The 22,786-nt window shown below is 43.5% G+C and overlaps 1 protein-coding gene across 1 annotated transcript; it reads left to right on the forward strand.

The window, feature by feature from the left end:
* The first annotated feature begins 51 nt into the window (after positions 1–51).
* CD48 (CD48 molecule) lies at positions 52–22,521 on the forward strand. Its single transcript, XM_081111927.1, has 4 exons — positions 52–158; positions 10,513–10,821; positions 19,534–19,800; positions 22,061–22,521. The coding sequence occupies exons 1-4, from the start codon at positions 80–82 to the stop codon at positions 22,138–22,140; spliced, it is 735 nt and encodes a 244-aa protein (XP_080968053.1). The 5' UTR covers positions 52–79; the 3' UTR covers positions 22,141–22,521.
* The last annotated feature ends 265 nt before the right edge of the window (positions 22,522–22,786 follow it).

The raw sequence follows: 22,786 nt of genomic DNA on the forward strand, positions 1-22,786 counted from the left end.
ACCCATACAGCTAGAGTGAAAGGAAGTTGAGCACTGAAGACCTTCCTGGCTGCGGCGTTCAGGAAGCTCTGAAGCGAAGATGTACTCCGAACGGTTGAAGTGGTGTCTGGCTCTACAGCTTCTACTGCCTTATTGCTTCTCGGAGACCAGCATCCAAGGTATTTTCCACAGATTGTCTGCCTGTAACTGTGCACTGGTTGGATGGAAAAGAGGACATGGGATGTGGCTCCACCTGAGTTCCATCTCTCTTCCCCAGGGGACATGGCAAAAATAGGACCCTAAGAAAGCAAGCCCCTCTGAGTCCATGGTTTGCAGCCTGTGAGGTCGTTTTCGAATTTTGAATAAAAGGAAGTGTTGGCAGCAGTGGGAGGGAACAAGCTGGTGTTAGTTAGGTGGGGTCAGACCGGAACTGCACGGTGTTCAGTGACCTCGGTACTTGAGTTCTGGCTAGGAAAGGATTCAGAGCCAAGACTCAAATTATAAGAGAACATTTATTTAGAAAATCACGGAGTTAGGAAAAAGAATTTGTAGAAGAAATGGGCTTAGGAAACATGTTAAAGAGGTAAATGAAGAGATGAAGGGCCCTCAGAGCTTGGGAGTCAGGAAAGTAATGCCTGGGAGAAGGAGAGAGGGAAGGGAAAGGTGAGGGTGTGCTTGGAGGAGAGGGTACTGGGTTCTCCAGCCTAAGGGTTTTAAGGGTGGAGATTTTAGGGGAGGTTCCAGGGGAAGATTTCTTTCCCCTCCCCATTTATTTATTTATTTATTTATTTTTATTGTTCACATTATTAACAGATGTCCCTCTTTCCTGACCCCATAGCTCCCCTCCACCTGGTTCCCACCCCACCCCAGGCCCTCACCACCCCACTGTCCAAGTCCATAGGTACTGCATACATGCATATAGATCTTTGTCCAATCTCTTCCTGCATCCCCCCACATCCCCTTCCCCCCAAGAATTGTCAGTCGGCTCCATTTCCATGTCCCTGATTCTATTGCATTCACCAGTTTATTCTGCTTAGATTTTTTATTCATTTGATTTTTAGATTCACTTGTTGATAGATATGTATTTGTTGTCACTTTGTTGTTCGTAATTTTTTACCTTTTTCTTCTTCTTCCTCTTCTTAAAGAATACCTTTCAGCATTTCATATAATACTGGTTTGGTTGTGATGAACTCCTTTAGCTTTTTCTTATCTGTGAAGCTCTTTATCTGACCTTCAATTCTAAATGATAGCTTTGCTGGATAGGGTAATCTTGGCTGTAGGTTCTTGCTATTCATCGCTTTGAATATTTCTTGCCACTCCCTTCTGGCCTGCATAGTTTCTGTTGAGAAATCAGCTGACAGTCGTATGGGTACTCCCTTGTAGGTAATTGTTTTTCTCTTGCTGCTTTTAAGAGTCTCTCTTTGTCTTTTGCTCTTGGCATTTTTTTATATATTTTTTATTGATTAAGATATTACATATGTGTACCCTCTACCCCCCCCCCCCCCCCCCCCCCGCTCATCCCCTCACCCCCCGTTGTCCGTGTCCATTGGTTAGGCCTATATGCTTGCATATAAGTCCTTTGGTTGATCTTTCCCCCTTGCCCCCACCCTCCCCTACCTTCCCTCCAAGGCCCGACAGTCCAATCAATGCCTCTCCGTCTCTGGATCAGTCCTTGTTCATCAGTTTATGTTATTCATTATATTCCACAAATGAGTGAGATCCTGTGGTATTTATCCACTCTCCAGTTCCATCCATGCTGTGGCAAATGGTAAGAGTCCCTTTTTCTTCTTCCTCTTCTTAAAGAATACCTTTCAGCATTTCATATAATGCTGGTTTGGTGGTGATGAACTCCTTTAGCTTTTTCTTATCCGTGAAGCTCTTTATCTGACCTTCCATTCTGAATGATAGCTTTGCTGGATAAAGTAATCTTGGTTGCAGGTTCTTGCTATTCATCTCTTTGAATATTTCTTGCCACTCTCTTCTGGCCTGCATGGTTTCTGTTGAGAAATCAGCTGACAGTCGGATGGGTACTCCCTTGTAGGTAACTGACTGTCTTTCTCTTGCTGCTTTTAAGATTCTCTCTTTATCTTTTGCTCTTGGCATTTTAATGATGATGTGTCTTGGTGTGGTCCTCTTTGGATTCCTTTTGTTTGGGGTTCTCTGCGCTTCCTGGACTTGTAGGTCCATTTCTTTCACCAGGTGGGGGAAGTTTTCTGTCATTATTTCTTCAAAAAGGTTTTCAATATCTTGCCCTCTCTCTCCTTCTGGTACCCCTATAATTCTGATGTTGGTACGCTTGAAGTTGTCCCAGAGGTTCCTTACACTATCTTCATATTTTTTGAATCTCTTTTCTTTTTTCTTTTTCGGTTGGGTATTTTTTGTTTCTTTGTATTTCAAATCTTTGACTTGATTCTTGGGATCCTCTTGTCTGCTGTTGGATCTCTGTAAATTATTCTTTATTTCAGTCAGTGTATGTTTAATTTCTAGTTGGTCCTTTTTCATGTCCTCCATGGTCTCACTATACTCCTTGAGGGATTCATTAAATTTATCGGCGGTTTCCATAAAATTCTTGAAAAACCTTATAAACGTGGCCTTGAACTCTATATCCACTCGTTTGCTTTCCTCCGTTTCTGCCATTTGTGACCTGTTTCTTTGTCTCCGCATTTTGGCTGCTTCCCTGTGTTGATAGAGTGTCCCTGCGCGCCAGGTGTCCTGTAGGGCCCAGTGGCTCAGCCTCCCCAGTTACCTGGGGTGGACACTCTTGGTGCACTCTTGGTGCCTTAGTTGTTGTAGGATCACTGGGAGGAATTGACCTCCAGGCCAATTGGCTGTGGGAATCAGCTGTGTCTGAAGTGGGAGAATGGTCCCCCTCTGACCACTGGGTACAGTGGCTCCTGGATCTAAGGAGGTGCTAACTCAGCCCCTGCCTGAGGCCACAGAGCAGGAACCACGAAGAGGCTCAGCTGTGAAGCAATGCAAGCCGCTGCGGGGCCTTGGGCCTTCTCTTGGAAGTTCCGGGTCTGCTTGGCTGGGCTGTAGTTAGGTACATTCACATGCAAAAGCCTCTGCTGCAGCCTGGGTGGGGCGGGGTCTCAGGGAGTCAAAGGGCGGAGAAAGCAGCTATGGTGATTCTCCGCGCCCGGAGTCGCGCGTCTCAGTGTCCCGGTAATGGCTGCAAGCACCTCTGAGGGAAAGCCGCCCTCAAGTTCGCCCGCTACCGCCTGACCGACCAGCTTCTCCCCGTATGAGTCCTGGGTCCCCAGAGACTTCCCAGAACCGGAGTTCAGAGCAGTCGGGAGCTTGTGATTCAAAAAGACCGCCGCGTCCTCAGGTGCCACCCCCTTTCCACGCGCGCGAGCCGCCGCCATACCTCTGCACTTCACCTCCGCAGCTCCTCTGGCTCTCAGCGTGCTTTTCTTTTCTTCTATTTGTAGAAATTACACTCAGCCAGCATTCCTGTTGTTCTGGACGATGTTTGCTCCGTCCTTTGGGATATTTTTCAATTGTTGTGTGAGGTGACTATTTCCCGGTGTTTATCTATGCTGCCATCTTAGTTTCGAGGAGTGCTCTTGGCATTTTAATTATGATGTGTCTTGGTGTTGTCCTCTTTGGATTCCTCTTGTTCGGGGTTCACTGCGCTTCCTGGATTGTAAGTCTATTTCTTTCACCAGGTAGGGGAAGTTTTCTGTCATTATTTTTTCAAATAGGTTTTCAATATCTTGCACTCTCTCTTCTTCTGGCACCCCTGTAATTCGGATGTTGGTTCGCTTGAAGTTGTCCCAGAGGCTCCTTACACTATCTTCATATTTTTGGATTCTTTTTTCTTTTTGCTTTTCCAGTTGGGTGTTTTTTGCTTCCTCATATTTCAAATTTTGACTTGATTGTTGGGATCCTCTAGTCTACTGTTGAATCTCTGTATATTATTCTTTATTTCAGTCAGTGTATGCTTAATTTTTGACTGGTCCTTTTCCATTTTTTTGGCATTCTCACTAAGATCCTTGAAGGTCTCACTAAGTTCCTTAGAGGTTTCTAGAACATTCTTGAGTAACCTTATACCTGTGGTTTTGAACTCTGTATCCAGTAGTTTGCTTTCTTCCATTTCTTTCATTTGTGACATGTTTCTTTGTCTCCGCATTTTGGCTGCTTCCGTATGCTTGTTTCTATGTATTGGGTAGAGCTGCTAAGTCTCCTTGAGTTGATAGAGTGGCCTTGTGTAGTAGGTGTCCTATAGGGCCCAGTGGCTCAGCCTTCCCAATTAGCTGAGGTGGACACTCTTGGTGCACCCCTTTGCAGGCTGTGTGCACAGTCTTGTCGTAGTTGAGCCTTGATTGCTGTTGGTATCACTGGGAGGACTTGACCTCCAGGCCAATTGGCTGTGAGGACCAGCTTCATCTACAATGGATGAGCTGCTGTGCAGGAGACACCCTTATGGGGCAGTACTTGCTTCAGTGGGGTTTTGGTGCTCACTGAGTCTGCCCCTGGAGTGTGCCACTTATGGATGTGAAGAGTTGTAATCTGGTATGGTCTCACACTGACCACTGGGTACACTGGCTCTTGGATCTCCAAGGAGGTGCAAAGTTAGCCACTGCCTGGGACCACCCAGCAGGAGCTACAGAGAGATCTGCAAATTCTTCCTCTTTGTATTGGGTGCCCAAATGAGGCCCAGCTGTGAAGCAAGGCAGGCTGATGCAGGTGCCAGCCTTGGGCCTTCTTTTGATAGCTTTGGGGCTCCCTGACCCAGCTGCTGCCTGTTTGACAGGTTTTAGGCTGAGAAAGGACAGGCCCTTCATATGCAAAAGCCGCTGCGCACAGCTTGGGTGAGGTTTAAAATTGGGTAGAGCGGGGTCTCAGGGAATCACCAGGGTGGAGCAAACAGCAATAGCTGCCAGTCATCCCTGCACCAGGGAGGTCCCAGCACAGGAACAATGACCATTGGGAGCGCCTCTGTCTGGAAGAAAGCCTCCCCCAAGTTCCTGCCCCAATGCCAGACAGTCCAGTTTCTCCCCGTATGTGTCTGGGTCCCCCAGAGTCTCGCCCAGCACTTGAGCTCAGAGTAAGCAGGAGCTTGTACCTCCCTCCCAATTACAAAAGTGGCACACCCAGGTGCCAGCCCATTCCGCCCCTCCTCACGTCCTACCAGTCTCAATGTGCTTTCTTCTTTACCTCTCTATATGTAGTACTTTCACATCTCCAGCTTTCCCATGGTTCTGGATGATAGTTGCTATGTATTTTAGTTGTAATTTTGATGTGGTTGTGGGAGGCAGCAAGTACAGGTGTTTACCTATGTCTCCATCTTGGTTCTGCCTAAATCCCAGGGGAAATTTTCAGTAAACTATCCAGCAGCTTTTCATGTGTGTCCTTTCAGGGTTGTGGTCTCCATTGACTGATGAGTCAGCACCAGGGCTGGGGGCCATTAGTCAATGCAACTGTTCCTGAGGTCTGCCGTGGCATTGATAGTCTTGTTTTGCTGCTTTTTCGGCCTGGAGCTGAAATGCCACTGAGGCCTAAATGTCGTCTCTAAGGAAGAAAGGTCAGGGCGTCCAAACCACATGACCAGCGATATGTTAGGGGAACTAAGATCACGCTGGGGATGAGGTCTCACCCTACAATATATTCAGCAGCTTTCTACCATGGCAAATGAGAGATTATAGCAGAAACTCTGAGCATAAATTTCTGTCAACCAAGAATAATTTTAGGCTGTAATGGAGAATAAAACACTATTTATTTGAACAAAAGATTGTAACCCGAGAGAAGCAGATTCAGGGAGCAAGCCAAAACTGTGGTCCACCAGGACAAAGGAGCGGCTGTCTTTTATGCTGAAAGATCCCTTCCACATTCCCATTCAGATGATCTCATTGGTGTTGACCATAACATTTCAGACTGGTCCATTAAGGTTGAAACTGGGAGAGGTTGAAACAATAATTAGGTCACAAATTAAATCTAGGTTTTGTATTATGGGCTTTTAGCACAGTGACGCCATTTGGGCAGCCTATGGTTTCCTCTTTAACACTACCTTCACGTAATCTTGCTCTAACCAACTGAGCTATTTTTACTTCCTGAAATAAATGTTACTTTTTTTCCCCTCCAGGCACTTGATATTATTTTTTATTTTCTCCTCTGGTTGGAGCACTCATTATTTCAAGGTTTCACCTTTCTCTAGCGAATTTCTACTTATAATGATTCCTACTCACACTTTCCACAGAAGCCATTCCTGACCCCCAAATTGAAGCATGTTGTCCCTTAGCATTCCATATTTTCTTTTTCCTAACACTTACTATCAGTAGTAAAAATCATCTTATTAATTATCTGTATCCACTGGAATGCAAGTTCCTTAAGGAAAGGAGCTATATCTCCCTTGTCTCCCTGTCCACTGGCTCCTTCCCTTGACCTATCGTAGATTAGGTTTGTTTGTTTATTTATTTATTTGTTTGTTTGTTTGTTTATAGTTAGTCCTCACCTGAATACACTTTTTCCATTGGTTTTATTCTTTTATTTTTAAAAAAAATATATTTCATTGATTTTTTTACAGAGAGGAAGGGAGAGGGATAGAGAGTTAGAAACATCGATGAGAGAGGAACATCGATCAGCTGCCTCCTGCACACCTTCTACTGGGGATGTGCCCACAACCAAGGTAAATGCTCTTGACCAGAATCGAACCTGGGACCCTTCAGTCCACAGGCTGACGCTCTATCCACTGAGCCAAACTGGTTAGGGCTCTATTGATTTTAGAGAGAGTGGAAGAGAGAGGAAAAGAGAGGGAGAGAGGCAGAGAGAAACACGGATATGAGAGAGACACAAAGATTGGTTGCCTCCCTTATGCACCCTGATGGGGGCTGGGGATTGAGCCTTCAACCCAGGTATGTGTCCTAGACAGAGAATTGAACCAAGACCCTCTGGTGTGCGGGCCAAAGCTCTAACCACTTAGCTTTGCTAGCCAGGGTTCCTCTTTAAATAAAATTAAAAACAATCAAAAACTCTCTTTACTTTTCATGCCCCTTTACATAATGCCCTACCATTTTCCTTCCCATTCACACTAATATGTCTTAAAAGAGTTGTTCAGGCCTTGACCCATGGTAATCTGACTTATTGAATTCATTTGACTTCCCATCTCAGGAAATGGTACTCTGTTTATGTTATCACTCATGACACAAATCTTCAGTCTTGAGATCTGCTGCCAAATAACTTCCCAAAAAAGTTTGTAGAGGTTTGTAAATAGTTGATCTTATCAGAGAGCCTCAATTTCATATCAGTATTTTAAACATGCACCTCTTTCCATATTAGAAGTTTTACTAGAGATCATGTGACTTGTTTTTAGAGTAATCAGAACTTCGTCTTTAGAACATCTTCCTTTTTCCTGAATAGACTCTTTTGCGTAAAATTATGACTTCCTTTCATCTAATCTCCCTCTCCATTTAAATTTTGCTTTTTTGATGAACAAGAATCATGGATAAGCACAGCAAATATCTGATTTATTTTCTATTGTAAACTACAAGTAAGTAAACACAGTTACTTTATCCTAAGCATCCAGACACATACCCAACTACTTCCTCCTATTAGAATTAAATCAAAATAGTAGCTTTTCTTCAAGTTGTTTCTCCTACCTTTTATTTTATTTCTTATTTTTTTAAAATGTATCTTCACCCTGACCGGTTTGGCTCAGTGGATAGAGTGTCAACCTGAGGACTCAAGGGTCCCAGGTTTGATTCTGGTCAAGGGCATGTACCTTGGTTGGGGGCACATCCCCAGTGGGGGGTGTGCAGGAGGCAGCTGATCAATGTTTCTCTCTCATCGATAAAATCAAAAAAATATATTTTTAAAAAATGTATCTTCATTGTTGAAAGTATTGCAGATATCCCCTCTTTTCCCCCATTGACCCCTTCTAGACTACACCTGCCCCCTGCCCCAGGTCTTCCCCACACCATTGTCTGTGTCCATGGGTGATGCATATATCTCCTACCTTTTAAAATAAGGAATTGGTAGGAAGGCAAATTAACATTTTGTCAATTTACTTTAAAAATTGAAAAATACATAAATATACTCTACATGAGTAAATGTCAATCTATCTGAATTTATTAGACAATCCTTCATTAGCTGACTAAACTAACACCTTGATGCCCCAAATTGTATTACAGTGTATCTGCATTAATTTTGCAATCTCTATTAGTACAATTAATCCATCTTTCTTCTTCAATTTGTGAATGGATTATAGAATTCTTTTAGAAAACTAGAATGCCTTTTTTTCCTTTTTTTATGGTCCATCAACCCTTATTTCTAGTGTTTCTATCTTCAGGTTTATGTTGCTTTTCCAGGCCACTCATTCATTAGAACCATGCGGGGTGGTGGCGTATGGGCAGTGAGGAGACGAGGAGGCAGGGAGGCTGGGAACCTGATCAGCCCTGATTGCCGGCCAGACCTAGGGACCTCACACATGCATGAATTTCATGCACCATGAATTTCATTCATACATATGTTGAGCAATATGATTCTGGTTTTGTGTGAGACAGTATATGAGATCAGAGTAACATAAGTCTTATTCCCCCTTTCCTCTACCATTAGCTTTTCTCTACTGTTCTTTCTCAACCTATACAGTCATGTGCTACATGTTGAGATGTGTCGTTAGGCAACTTCATCATTGTGTGAACATCATGGAGTGCACTTACACAAACCTAGATGGCATAGCCTATTGCTCCTAGGCCACAAACCTATACAGCATGTTACAGTACTGAAACATATCTAAATATAAAAAAGGCAGAGTAAAAATATGGCATAAAAGATAGAAAATGGTACACCTGTCTAGGGCACTTGCCATGAATGGAGCTTGCAGGACTGCAAGCTGCTCTGGGTGAGTCAGTGAGTGAGTGGTTAAGTGAATGTGAAGACCTAGGACATTACTGCATACTACTGTGGACTTTATAAAAACTGTACCATTAGGCTACACTAAATTTATAAAACAACCTGAGATTCAATTAAGCACAAAATAATATGATGTGATCAATATATATGATATGAGGCTGTTGCAAGTATAGCACAGCATATTGTTTTACAGGAAACTCTTTTTTTTGTTAATCCTCACCTGAGGATATCTTTCCATTGATTTTTTTAGAGAGAGTGGAAGGGAGACAGAGAGAGAGAAACATTGACGTGAGATAGACACATGGATTGATTGCCTTCACACACAACCTGACCAGGGCCAGGGATTGAGCCTGCAACCAAGGTACATGCCCTTGACTGGAATCAAACCCAGGACACTTTAGTTCACAAGCTGACACTCTTTTCACTGAGCCAAACCAGCTAGGGCTACAGGAGATTTTTTATAAGTAGAGAGAGTACATGATAAAATAATGATAAAAATATGGTATAATAATACATAAACAAGTAATCTTCACTTATTATTATTATCAAGAATTATGTACTGTACATAATTGTATGTGCTATACTTTCATACACCTGGCAGAGCAGTAGACATGTTTACATCAGCATCACCACAAACATGTGAGTAATGGGTTATACTACAACATTTAGATGGCTATGTCTCACTAGTCGATAGAAATTTTTCCCATTATAATCTTACTAGAGGCCCAGTGCACAAAAATTCATGCACAGGTAGGGTCCTTAGCAGCTGCCAGCTGCCGGCCAGGGCCTTCCTTTGTTCTGCACAGCCCCCTGGTCGTCAGCACACATCACATCAATTGGTTCAGCTCCCAGTCAATTGAACTCCTGCCTGAGGGGACAATTTGCATATTAGGGTTTTATATATATAGATGGGACCACTGCTGTATATGCAGTCCATCATTGACTGAAGTCAATGAATGTATATGTGTACAGTATTTAGTTCTCCCCACCTACAAAAAGAGTCAACAGACCTCCATTTACCTTGCATCTTGTAGGTATCATTTTTTCTTTCTCCAATTTAACCAAACCTGAGTTTTTACAGCTGAGGTTTATACAATTTGGGGTACCTTCATGAAAGAAATAACAAAACTGTATGTACAAATAAGAATAAAAATAAATTTAGTTAGAATAAGAAAAGAAATCCCAGTGTATCACAAGTTTTAAAAAGCTTGCAAAGACTACCAGTATCACTAAAGCCAGAAAAATAGCATAAAATTTTTGCTACTGAAATGTGTTCATGCTTTTATTATACTTTGCCACTGATTAGCTCTGTCTCCCATCCATTTTAAACCTTGTTTCTCTCCACACCTACTGCTGGGAAGCTAATCGAACCAGTAGGGAGCACAAGCCCAGAGAGGAGATGGCTTGTCATTATTTTATTTGAAAAATCTACTGGGCCAACCTCAGTGTCCTTTTTCTTTATCATCTGAGTCAGAACTGGATGGATGACAAGCAACATTTCCTGTCCCCAAGCCCACTTCCCAATCTCCAGCTTTCACTGAATTCCTGATCAGGGGTCCAGGCCCTGTGATAAAGACTATAGTCATGGCTGCAAGCAGAAATTCCTTCCTTCTTCCCTTACCTACCAGCCCAGGCATCTCTGCCTTCTCTAAGTTGGGTCTCACTCTGTCTCATTGGCAGGTCAATCAGCAGATCCAAAATTCGCGCTCTCTGGCAGCAATGTGAGTCTTCGAAGCTCCAATTTGCCTGAGAACTACCAATGTCTTGATTGGTTTTACTCTCCCGACCTGAAAATTTTAGAATGGGATACCCACCAGCCTAATCCTCACTACTTCGATACTAAGTTTAAGAACAGGGTCACACTTGGTCGTCAAGATGGCGCACTTCACATCTATAATGTCCAGGAAGAAGACAGCAGCACCTACATCCTGAAGGTGTTGTTGAAGTCTGGGTTTGAAGAGGAAAGGAGAATCCCACTGAAAGTATTGGGTGAGTTTGGGGGACCCAAGGGCAAGTCCCCATCCTGGGCCCCTGGATGGGCCAGTGGGAGGCTTCCTGGTATCATGGGAGCTCTTGGGACGAGGAGAGAAAAACCTCAGGACAGGCTTAATTTATTTCTCCTGAAGCCAATGCTACTTGGGAGGGAGCCTGGGCCGGCAGAGCCCAAATTGATAGCCTTGAGACATTTAACACCTCTTCTGATGTTAATGCGCGTAAGACTTGAAGAGAAGAAAAACAATAGAGGTGGCTTCCTCTCTATTCTCTTCATGTTCTCCTGAGATTAGTTCTGAATTCATCTTAATAATATATTTGAACAAAGACTTTATCACACTTAAGGAAAAAGATAGAAGAGATAAAGGATGGAGCAGGATATTAAGGAGAGTTTTTAATCTTTCTGAATGTATGGGCCAACAACTTCTCCTCACAGCTCCAGCTTAACCAGTATACATGGAATAAGGATTAGGACATTATACGTGGAATCAGACATTCCTGGGTTAAAAACTCTGGCCACTTACTAATTATGTGACCTTGGAGAAAGATTTTAACATTGCTGTGCCCATATTAGGTAAGTTTCTTTTGATAGTATTAATGTAAAAAAAAAACAAAAAAACATTCAAACCTGTAAAGAATTTTTGTGAGTTTATTTGAGCCAAATTGTCGACATTTGCCGGGAAGCAGAATCTCAAGGTATTGAGATAATAATCCAGAGAATGGCAGTTTTTCACCTTGTTTTATACATTACAATCAAAGGAGGAGACGTAAGTGGGTCACATGAAATCCATTGATGATAGATTAGGGCCGTGGTCGGCAAACTGCGGCTCTCGAGCCACATGCGGCTCTTTGGCCCCTTGAGTGTGGCTCTTCCTAAGCCTTAGGAGTGCCCTAATTAAGTTAATAACAATGTACCTACCTATACAGTTCAAGTTTAAAAAATGTGGCTCTCAAAAGAAATTTCAATCGTTGTCTTGTTGATATTTGGCTCTGTTGGCTGATGCGTTTGCGGACCGCTGGATTAGGGGGTGGGAGAAAGCACAGCAGAAGCCTCTGGGATTGGATAAAAAGTAAAAGGATACACACGCTTCTTAGGTGGGTGCAGGACAGTTAACAGTCCGCAATGAGCTCAGTGACAGTGAGGGGATTTGTGATCTCTGTAGGGTGGTGCCTGGGCTTTGAGGGGCCTAGAAAAAGGGAAATTACATTGACATTCCAAGGATATGTTATCGTAGATGCAAAAAGACAATAGACTCAGTTATGGTAAATATTGACCTTTACCAGAATGTGACGACCCACCACACACTGCTTTTAGTTAACGTTTTAATCTCAGACCATCCTTTGTGGTTCCCTTAGGTCTCTGAGTTTGCAGAACCCCCAGACAGGCCTCCCCTGAGCTAGTCAGGTTGCATGTGGCCTTTTTTTCATACACAATGGCAAGTAAGAGAAACCAATTTGATGTACCTTTAGCAAAAAAATGAGAAATTATTTAAGAAACTAGGATTATTTAAATTAATTGAAGGACTTTGGAAGATTCAAGAAGGGCCGAAGGGGACGAAGACTGAGAAGTAAGGCCAATTCAGACTTCCCGGCCGCAGGAATCTGTGGACTAGGCCTGTGGTTTCCTGCCATTTCCATGACTTACCTCTCAAAGTCTAGACTTTTTATCTTTCAGTTTCAATCCCAAGGGAGAAAAACTGGTTGTGCTGGGGAAGATGTAGCAGCCTCTTCTCCAAACCACCTCTTTGCCTTTGGACTTCTCTGGGACCAGCAGCTCCCTGACCTGACAGGCCCAGGAACTCGGCGTAGCCAACTACCATGGGCTCTGTGTTAAACCAGCAGTTTGCAGAATAAGCTACACATGGAGGGCTTTTGGAGCATGAAGGCGGATGAGGCAGTGGGGTTCATCTTTAAGAAGTCCACCAAAGGCTCTGGCCAGTGTGACTTGGCTGGTCGGAGTGTCATCCTGTACACCATGTGGTGGCAGGTTCGATTCCCCATCAGAGCATGTACCTAGGTTAGGGGTCGGGTGCATATGTGAGGCAACTAGTTAATGTTCTTCTCTCACATCAATGTTTCTCTTTCTCTTCCTCTCCTCCTTCCTCTCTAAAAAATATATATATATATATATATTTAAATAATAAAAAAGGATGTCCACCAACTACCTGGAATCTGAGTCACCAGCTCTGGGGGGGTGTCCTGTATTGGGAGTGAGAGGAGGCCCAGAGGGCAGAACATGCAGAAGTGCAGGTCAAAGGGACAGGTGCTCCAACTGTGGAGGTCTAGACCGTCATGCCAAGGAATGCAAGCTGCCACCCCAGCCCACAATGGGCCACTTCTGCCAGAGCATCGGCCATACGGTGACCTCCTGTCCACTGAAGGCCCAGCAGGGCCCGCCTACTTACAGGAGGAAGAGAAAGAGATCCGTAACTCTGATCCGTTCCGAGGCCCAGAATTGAGCCACAGTGAGCGTGGGGGGTCCTTTGGTGATCAGGAAGTGTCAAAGTGCAAGTGGAACGGAGAAAGTGGAAAGAGGGTGGGCAGGGGGCAGCTGGCACTGCTTGTATCTCAGCCTGGAGTCCACAGCATCACCCCCTCTTCCCTCTTGGAGGGTGAGCAGGGAAGGGGGAGGCAAAGGAACTCCAACCACGCTCTATCCAAATGCATGTGAGGGCTTTGGGGGACCTCCCTCCCTGTGCTCTGTCTGAGTCTTCAGCCCCAGAAGCCCCAGCGTTGAGAGTGACCTGGGTAGGGGAGTGGTTTTTCTTTTAAAGAAGGATATGTAATCATGCTATTTCTTGTGCCAGAGTGAAAACAGATTAAGCAGGAGACCAGGCTGATAGACCCACCCACAAAACACTCCATCCTGTGGGAGGGCATCCCAGGTAAGGCAGGGTTTTTCCCTTCTCTTCACAGCCCACTCTTGGGATAGGGTTCTGAGAACTGTCCCAGGCAATGGGTTGTGATGATGGGAAAAAGTGGTTGGGAAGCCAGTTGCGGACCAGCTACTCCTAAGCTCACTCCCATCCCCATTCTGGGCCAATACAACTTTATTTATTTGGTCCTGGTGTCCCACTTTTCCAGGTTGCCAACTGCACATGCTGTGGTGGGTGACCTATCTCATGCATTTTAACTTTTTTTTTGCTACTTTTTAAACTTTCAGGTGTTTTTTGTTTTGTTTTGTTTGAGAGAGAGAGAGAGAGAGAGAGAGAGAAGGAGAGAGAGAAACATTGATGTGAGAGAGAAACATTGATTGGACTCTCTCCTACATGTGCCTCCATTGGGAATCCAACCAATATACATGGGACTATGCTCAACCAATTGAGCCACACTGGCCAGGACCACATTCAGGTTTCTTCTCCAATATTTATTTATTTATTCTCACCTCGGAATATTTTTTCCAATGATTTTTAGTGAGTGGAAAGGAGAGAGAGAGAGAAAGAGAAAGAGAGAGACCGATGTGAGAGAGACACATCGATTGGTTGTCTCCCTCATGCACCTTGTTGGTGGTGGGGATCAAACCTCCAAGCCAAGTACGTGCCTTTGACTGGGAATCTAACCCAAGACCCTTTGGTGTGTGGGCTGATGTTCTAACCACTGAGAACACAGGCCTGGGCTTACTTTTTTTTAAGCAAAGTAAGCTTCCTTTATTTTTTTTTTAATTTTTTAAATATATTTTTATTGATTTCAGAGAGAAAGGGAGAGGGAGAGAGAGAGATAGAAACATCAATGATGAGAGAGAATCACTGACTGGCTGCCTCCTGCACACCCCTTACTGGGAATGAAGCCCGCAATCCGGGCATATGTCCTTGACTGACATCAAACCTGGGACCCTCCAGTCCACAGGCCATCACTCTACCACTGAGCCAAACCAGCCAGGGATTAAATTTTATTTTTTTGTTACTGTTTGCATTCAACACTTTCTTGTGTTAATTTCAGGTACAGCCCAGCAGATAGATATTTATATAGGTTAATAAGTGATGTTCCCTCTGATAATTCAAGTGCCCACCTGACACCATATATAATTATTAACTATATTCCCTATGTTGTAACTACCAATTAGTACTTCTTAATCCATCACTTATTGTCCCCATCCCCAACATCCCTCCCTTCCAGCCTCTATCAGTTTCTTCTCTGTATCTATAAGTGTGTTTCTATTTCATTTGCTAATTTATTTTGTTCTTTAGATTCCACATATGCGATATCATATGTTATTTGTCTTTTTCTGACTGATTTATTTCACTGAGCATACTACCCTCTAGATCAGTGATGGCGAACCTATGACACGCGTGTCAGAGGTGACACGCGAACTCATTTTTTTGGTTGATTTTTCTTTGTTAAATGGCATTTAAATATATAAAATAAATATCAAAAATATACATCTTTGTTTTACTATAGTTGCAAATATCAAAAAATTTCTATATGTGACACGGCACCAGTGTTAAGTTAGGGTTTTTCAAAATGCTGACACACCGAGCTCAAAAGGTTCACCATCACTGCTCTAGATCTATCCATGCTGTCACAAATGGTAAGATTTCATTCCATTTTATGGCCAAATAATATTCCATCATATATACTGTATGTATCACAAATTTTTTATCCACTCGTCTATTGATAGACACTTGGGTTGCTTCCATATCTTGGCTGTTGTAAATAATGCTGCAATAAACATAGGAGTGGATCTATTCTTTCAAATTAGTGTTTTGGGTTTCTTTGGATGTATATCTAGAAGTGGAATTGCTGGGCCATAGTTCCATTTGTAATTTTTTGAGGAACCTCCATACTGTTTTCTATAGTGGTTGCATTGGTCTGCATTCCTACCAATAGTGCATGAGGGTTCTCTTCACTCCAGATCCTCACCAACACTTGTTGTTTGTTGATATTTGATGATAGCTTTTCTCACAGGTGTAAGGTGGTATGTCATTGTGGTTTTGATTTGTATTTCTCCGATGATTAGTGATGTTGAGCATCTTTTCATATGTCTATTGGCCATCTGTATATCCTTTTTGGAGAAGTGTCTATTCAGATCTTCTGCCCATGTTTTAATTGGATTGTTTTTTCTGGTGTTGAGTTGTATGAGTTCTTTGTAACTTTTAGATATTTACCCATTATCAGATGTACCATGGGTGAATATCTCCTCCCATTCAGTAAGTTGTCTTATCATTTTGTTGATAGTTTCCCTTGCTGTGAAAAACTTGTTAGTTTGATGTAGTCCCACTTTTTAATTTTTTAATGTTGTTCCCCTTATCTGAGGAGATATGTCAGAAAAAAAATATTGCTAGAGAAATATTTGAAATTTTGCCTATGTTTTCTTCTAGGAGTTTTATAGTTTTGAATCTTACATTTAAGTCTTTAATCCATTGTGAGGTTATTCTTATGTATGATGTAAGAAGGTGATCTAGTTTCAGTTCTTTTGCATGTATCTGTCCAAATTTTTAAACATCAGTTATTGGTTAAACTATCCTCTCTTTTTATTCTCCTTCCCCTGTTTCCTATTTTGGACCAGCTGTTCTGTCCTAAAAACTTGACTCCTCTTTTATCTACCCCCACAAAAAAGCTCCCCCAGTTAATGTCTCCCCAACTCTTTTTAATATATATATTGATTTCAGAGAGGAAAGGAGAGAAAGAGAGAGATAGAAACATCATTGATGAAAGAGAATCACTGATTGGCTGCCTCCTGCATGCCCCACACTGGGAATTGAGCCCACAACCCGGCATGTGCCCTGACCAGGAATGGAACCATGACCTCCTGGTTCATAAATCAACACTCAACCACGGAGTCACACAGACTGGGCTCCCAACTCTTAAGTGATACATATGCAAAAAGCCTGAAGAAGCTGAGAATACTCCATTCCTTGATCCCAAACTCCCGAGTCAAGACCATTTCTTGATACGTGATTAATGCCAAACACTTAGATTGCTGTGTGTAGATGGATCAAGAGTACTTTAATCTCTAATGTTCGAGTAGAGAGGAGCAATGAGGGGGCCTTCCATTTTGAAAGTGGGGTTTGGAGGCCAAGAAAGGGAAGAGGAATGTATATCCAAGTCACTCAGGAACTTTTATGCAGGTTCAAGAAACTTATGTCAAAGTAGCCACAAGATAGTTTAGGAGACAGATGAATGTAACTCCATCTTTACTGCTGAAAACCAAAGCTTTGTGTGAAATCTCAACTTCATGGGGAGGGAGGGTAAGAAAGCATGTACCTGTATGTTCTTTCCCTGATCCCTCCCCCTCATTTTTGTCTGCAGGAGACTAAGCCTCCTTGGGCTTTGGTGACCTCATCATTGGGGACTGCTTATTTGATGGCTGATTTTGCTATGAATTATCCATTTGCAATCTATCATTTGTAATATACATACTAACCCTTTCCCTCCTCTTTTCCCTGAGAAAATAAAATGGGTAAATAAAGGAGAGGAGAGGAGAGGAGAGGAGAGGAGAGGAGAGGAGAGGAGAGGAGAGGAGAGGAGAAGAGAGGAGAGGAGAGGAGAGAGACTGATTAACCCAACTTGGTTCAGGTATATGTACCTGATCTAAACATTAATGGCCAAAAGGGTTAGGTTATAAAGCAGAAACATGGTTCCTAGCCTTCTGGGGTAAGAAGTTAGAAGAAAGAGTCTGGACAAACATCCAAGAGAAGTGTGCACCTCAGAGCCTTGAGTTACTCATCATAGTATAAGGATAATTATATCTACCTTTTAGGATGTTATAAAAATCAAAGTGTGTAATTTTTAAGTGCTAAAATAGTGCAAATAAAAAGCGTTGTATATATTTAGGTCCCACCAGCCAGACGGTCCCAGTTCTAAGAGGCTAGATCCCTCTTCTTGTTCACTTCCTCCATGTCACATGGCCTAAAAATTCAGGAGGAACTGAGAACAGGAAATACTGAAAGTCTCTTATAGTGAGTGATGTTTAGAAAAAACAACTCCAAATTTGTGTCATTTACCAATCTGTGTGGTAATTCCCACCACAGTCAATTGTAAGTTACTAATGGTTTCTCAACCAGCTTGCAAAATTTCTGAATATTTTAAAATCCACAATCTAGTTTGGCTTCAGTCCATCTGCCTGAAGATAAGACCCTCAGGATGTGTGTAGAAGAAGAATTGTCCTTTAGTCCCACCCAGGAATTTCTGGTAGCTCAAAGGGGGCATCTTGGAACCAGATTACCCCACCCGATCCAATAAGTCCCTTCCACAAAGCGCCCAGGGGCTGTGCTGCTCACCATGAGAAATGAGGAAGGTGTGTGCAAGACCACAGGAAGTGGCAGGAGAATTGTATAAAAATGGCTCAGCTAAAGCATGCAGGGTGAGTTGAGCAATCTGAGAGATGATGCGTCTAGAGTTCAGGACACCAGCCTGGTAGAGCTCCCTCTGCCCCTCCACACACATACTACCCAGAGGCAAACTCTGACCTGATCAATTCTCTGTCACATTTAAACCCTGTGACTGTGACATCTGATTCTGCAGGTGGTTTACTCTTGACCAGAATATAAAAAAGAGAGAGAGAATTTCAAGTAAAGTGACCCTAGTACAGGAAAGAGCAGATGCTGGGATTACCCTTTCGCCTGTCTGGCAGCAGAACCATAGCTGTGGCGATGACGTGACCTTCAGCATGCCTGTAACACAGTCTGCAGAAAACCCCTACCCGTGGACAGTGTCATTTTGCAAATGAGGAGGAAATTCAAGGCAGCAATTAGCTTGCCTAACGTCACTCCACCAGAGCCAAGCACAGGATCCAGGCTGCTCTCAGTGCAAAGCTAGTGTTTCGTCCTTTCTACCTCATAGCTGCTCCATCCGTCTACTCATTAGATACTTACAGAACACCTGCTATGAGGCAGGCACTGCACGCGACACTCAGATAGGAGAGTGAACATTCACAGAGCTGTTGGGCACTGCGGACAGGTGCTGGGGTTACATGGGCTCTTCTCTGTAGCTCCGCCAGAGTCCAGAAAAGGGCTTTGCCATGTGCAGGGCAGAATCTCTTACCCCAGGATTCCTGCTGAATCTGAGTCCAAAAGTCTTTGAAGGACAGACAGACCAAGATGTCAACGAAGGCCATTGCTAGAGAAAAGGCCCCGAGCAGTTCAAGTAGTTGGGATACCAACTCCTACCCGAGCAGATCTCTCTGCCAACACTCTGCTGTTCTTTCTGGCCCACAGGCGGTCATAAACCTGTTTTGTTTCTGAGTGCATAGCTCCTCCTCCTGAAGCTCTTTCAGTCTAAAGCAGTGGTTCTCAACCTTCCTAATGCCGTGACCCTTTAATATAGCTCCTCATGTTGTGGTGACCCCCAACCATAAAATCATTTTGGTTGCTACTTCATAACTGTAATTTTGCTACTGTTATGAATCATCATGTAAATATCTGATCTACAGGATGTATTTTCATTGTTACCAATTGAACATAATTAAAGCATAGTGATTTGTCATTATATATGTGTTTTCTGATGGTCTTAGGTGACCCCTGTGAAAGGGTCGTTCGACCCCCATAGGGGTCGCGACCCACAGGTTGAGAACCGCTGGCTAAAGCTTCCCAGAGGGCCAAGCTGCTCACTGGTTCCCTCTGTAGGGGCTTCTGCTCTATGACTCCAATTCCCACAGCACTTGTCACTCCTAGCTTCCTTTGTACATTGTTGGCTAAACCTTCACAGCATAAATGCCTCATAAATACATAAATCTAATGTCTCATCTTATAACATCCTCCTCATCTTCAGATCCTGTACCTAAGCCTGACATAACAATTGAGAAGACACAGGAAATGAACAACAGCTGTGATCTGATCCTGTCATGTATGGTCCGGAATCAGGCTGTCAACTACACCTGGTATGGGGACTCAGGACGCATTTCAGAAGAGCTCCAGAGTGGTGTGCTTAATATCACCGTTATACCTCAAAACTACTCCAAGTTTTACAAATGCGAAGTCAGCAATCCTGTGAGCCGCAGCAGTGACACAGTCTACTTCATTTCACCCTGTAAACTGGGTAAGAAATATTCCCAAAGGAGCTGAGGTGGGTTCAGGGTCACTAGTTTTCTCTTGAATGAAGAAAGGTGCGGGGACCCTTTCAAATTCTCCTGGCACAGAATTTGATGGAGAATCCCAGAGGCATCCGGGAGACTCAGGTTCTATTCGTGGCTCTGCTAACACCTCCCAGGGAACGCACCTCACTTTTGTGGAGATCAGTGTCCGTAGCTGCAAAGGGCAGTTGCACAGGATGTCAACTCCTTGCCTGCTCTAACAATGCACGGTCCTGGAATCTGAAGCCAGGGTAATCGTAGGACAAGCTGCGATATCAGGGTGACCAGAGAGAACAGGGCAAGTGGGAGAGTAGGCCACACATTTTTGAGCAGGCGCATTGAGGGGTTTCTGGTAGATAGTCTAAATCAGGGGTGGGCAAACTTTTTGACTCGAGGACCACAATGGGTTCTTAAACTGGACCGGAGGGCCGGAACAAAAGCATGGATGGAGTGTTTGTGTGAACTAATATAAATTCAAAGTAAACATCATTACATAAAAGGGTACGGTCTTTTTTTTCAATAGTTTTATTCATTTCAAACGCGGGCCGTAGTTTGCCCACGGCTGGTCTAAATCAACAACAGAAGAAGAGCCAAAGAGATGAGCATGAGGGAAAACAAGTAGTGAACAGGAGTGAGAGCCTTATCCTAAGGTAGAGACTCTCTGCTTTCCCCAGCTGTGTTCTCCTTGATGAATTTAAGCAGGCAAATTCTGGGTTTTATGCTGCAGATTCCTCCATCTCCTGGGAGAATCTACTCACTCACTTGAGCATCACTCCTGAATCCCTATCAAGCCTACACAGAACCCATAGTGGGGGAGCTAAGATTGGGTAGTAAGTCTATGGGTTTTGGAGTCAGACACCTGGGAATTAATTCTGGGAGTGTCACATACTAACTAAGCAAGTTACTTATCTTCTCTAAGTCATGTTCCTCTTAAATAACAGACAAAATAATAGTTCTTATCTTGTGTTGTAAGGATTGAATGAAACAATGTAAATGACCTAGCACAGTGCCTGACAAGTCTTCAGTGAATGGTAGCTAAATTAGGCAAAGTCCCTTCAAGTTTGGAGACACTAGGGGTTTGGGTATCCCTTTAATAAACATGCATTGCTATCACCAGCATTCAGGTCTCTCTTACTCTCTACACCCCTGAAATCACATCCGTGAATCCTGGTATACATATCTTTCTAGAATAACTCATCCCTGTGATGCCAACATTTACCTGAGATCCCTGTCATGCCCAGTCATCAGGGACCATGGTCCCCAAGGACATTGTTCTTTCATGGTCTTCTTGGACCCAGTCTACTTTCCCCCTATCTGTGCTGATTTCTCTATCTCTGCTGCTACAGGTGGACTATGGAAACTGTATGTTCTTTATTCTTCCTAACTAACTGGTCATATCTCTTCTAGTCTCCTCATATTTGCTGCTTTTCTGTCACCTCAGACTCATGTGAAGTTTGGTGCCTGACCTTGAGACCATAAGTTGACTGTGCTGTTCCAACACTGCCTTTACATCAACACCTTATCCTGAGATCCAGAAAAAGGAAGACACACAGTCCCCGTCCTTTATCAAATGAGGGTGACTGCTTATTTGCAGCAAGGATGAAAACAATAATACACACATTTTTTGGAAGGGTTCAACCTATCTTGTCACTTTTTAGCTGCCCAAATTATCCTAGAAAAGCATCCCTCATCTCCCTTCCCTGTTTTATCACTCATTGTCTTTCCCTTATTATTTTGTACTTCCTTCCTCCTCCTCCTGTCTGTCTCCTCTCCTCCTCTGTCTTTATTCCCTTCCCTCCCTGTCTCTCCCTTCTCCCTTTTTTTCCTTCTAGTTGGTACAAATGGTTAATGAGGTGGAGAAACAGGAAGAAGGAGTCCTTTCTGCCCTAAGGTTATCTGTGCATAGCATTAAATGGTCGTCTGTCTATACCTGGAGCTCTGCCCTACTCAGCGCTGTCTGGTGGAGGAGAATGATTCTTTCCCAGGCTCACAGACATGCAAGCACAGGACTCAGCTGAGCCAGTAATAGTTCATGGGTTTCTGCACGCTTTATACTTTAATCTGGGGAGACTGAGCCAGTCTGGGATGAGGATGTCTCAGGCACAATGAGACTGGACTCAGGGAGGAAATACACTTTCTGGCTCCCATGACAATGTCCAGACCCCCACCCTTTCTCAATGCAGTAATCAAGACACCTAAGTATTTGGGGTTTTCTTGCCCTTTCAGCCCGATCCTCTGGAGTAGCTTGGATTCCAGCGTGGCTCATGGTCATGATACCCACCATTCTTGGCCTCCTATTGATCTGAGGGAAGCTCTTCTAACTCAAGGGTGAAACTCGAAGACTGCAGGATCTTGCCTTCAACAGCAACCATGCTCTTAACCTGAGTAGAAGCTCTGGTTCTATGGGATGGAGAAAGTGTTTTGAAGCACCCATAAAGAGTTTCAAGTTAAATTATTAAAAATCATGACTACAACCCAGCTGGCATGGCTCCAGTGGTTGCACATCGACCTATGAACCATGAAATCATGGTTTGATTCCCGGTCAGGGCACATGCCCAGATTGCAGGTTCCATCCCCAGTAGGGGGCGTGCAGGAGGCAGCTGATCAGTGATTCTCCATCATTGATGTTTCTATGTCTCCCTCTCCCTTCCTCTCTGAAATCAATAAAAGTATATTTTTTAAAAGTCATGACTACAGTATGGTGATTACCAGAGGGAAAGAGTGGGGGAGGTAAAAGAGGTGTAGAAATGGTGATGGAAGGAGACTTGACTTGGGGTGATGAACACACAATACAATATAGAGATGATGTATTATGGAATTGTGCACTTGAAACCTATATACCTTTATTAACCAATGCCACCCCAAAAAGTTCTAACAAAATAGATCCAGAGACATAGAACCATGGAACAAACTGATGAACTTCAGAGGGAAGGCGAGGGAGGGGGAAAGACG

This window comes from Myotis nattereri (genome assembly GCF_964212035.1).
Source record: "Myotis nattereri genome assembly, chromosome: 18".
Taxonomy (NCBI): Eukaryota; Metazoa; Chordata; class Mammalia; order Chiroptera; family Vespertilionidae; genus Myotis; species Myotis nattereri.

Bases quoted from the DNA above. Each gene is read 5' to 3' on its own strand.
- CD48 (XM_081111927.1), top strand. From the start codon at position 80: ATGTACTCCGAACGGTTGAAGTGGTGTCTGGCTCTACAGCTTCTACTG. The intron at 159-10,512 runs GTATTTTCCACA...TCTCATTGGCAG, and splicing joins CTCGGAGACCAGCATCCAAG to GTCAATCAGCAGATCCAAAA. The intron at 19,801-22,060 runs GTAAGAAATATT...TTGCCCTTTCAG, and splicing joins CATTTCACCCTGTAAACTGG to CCCGATCCTCTGGAGTAGCT.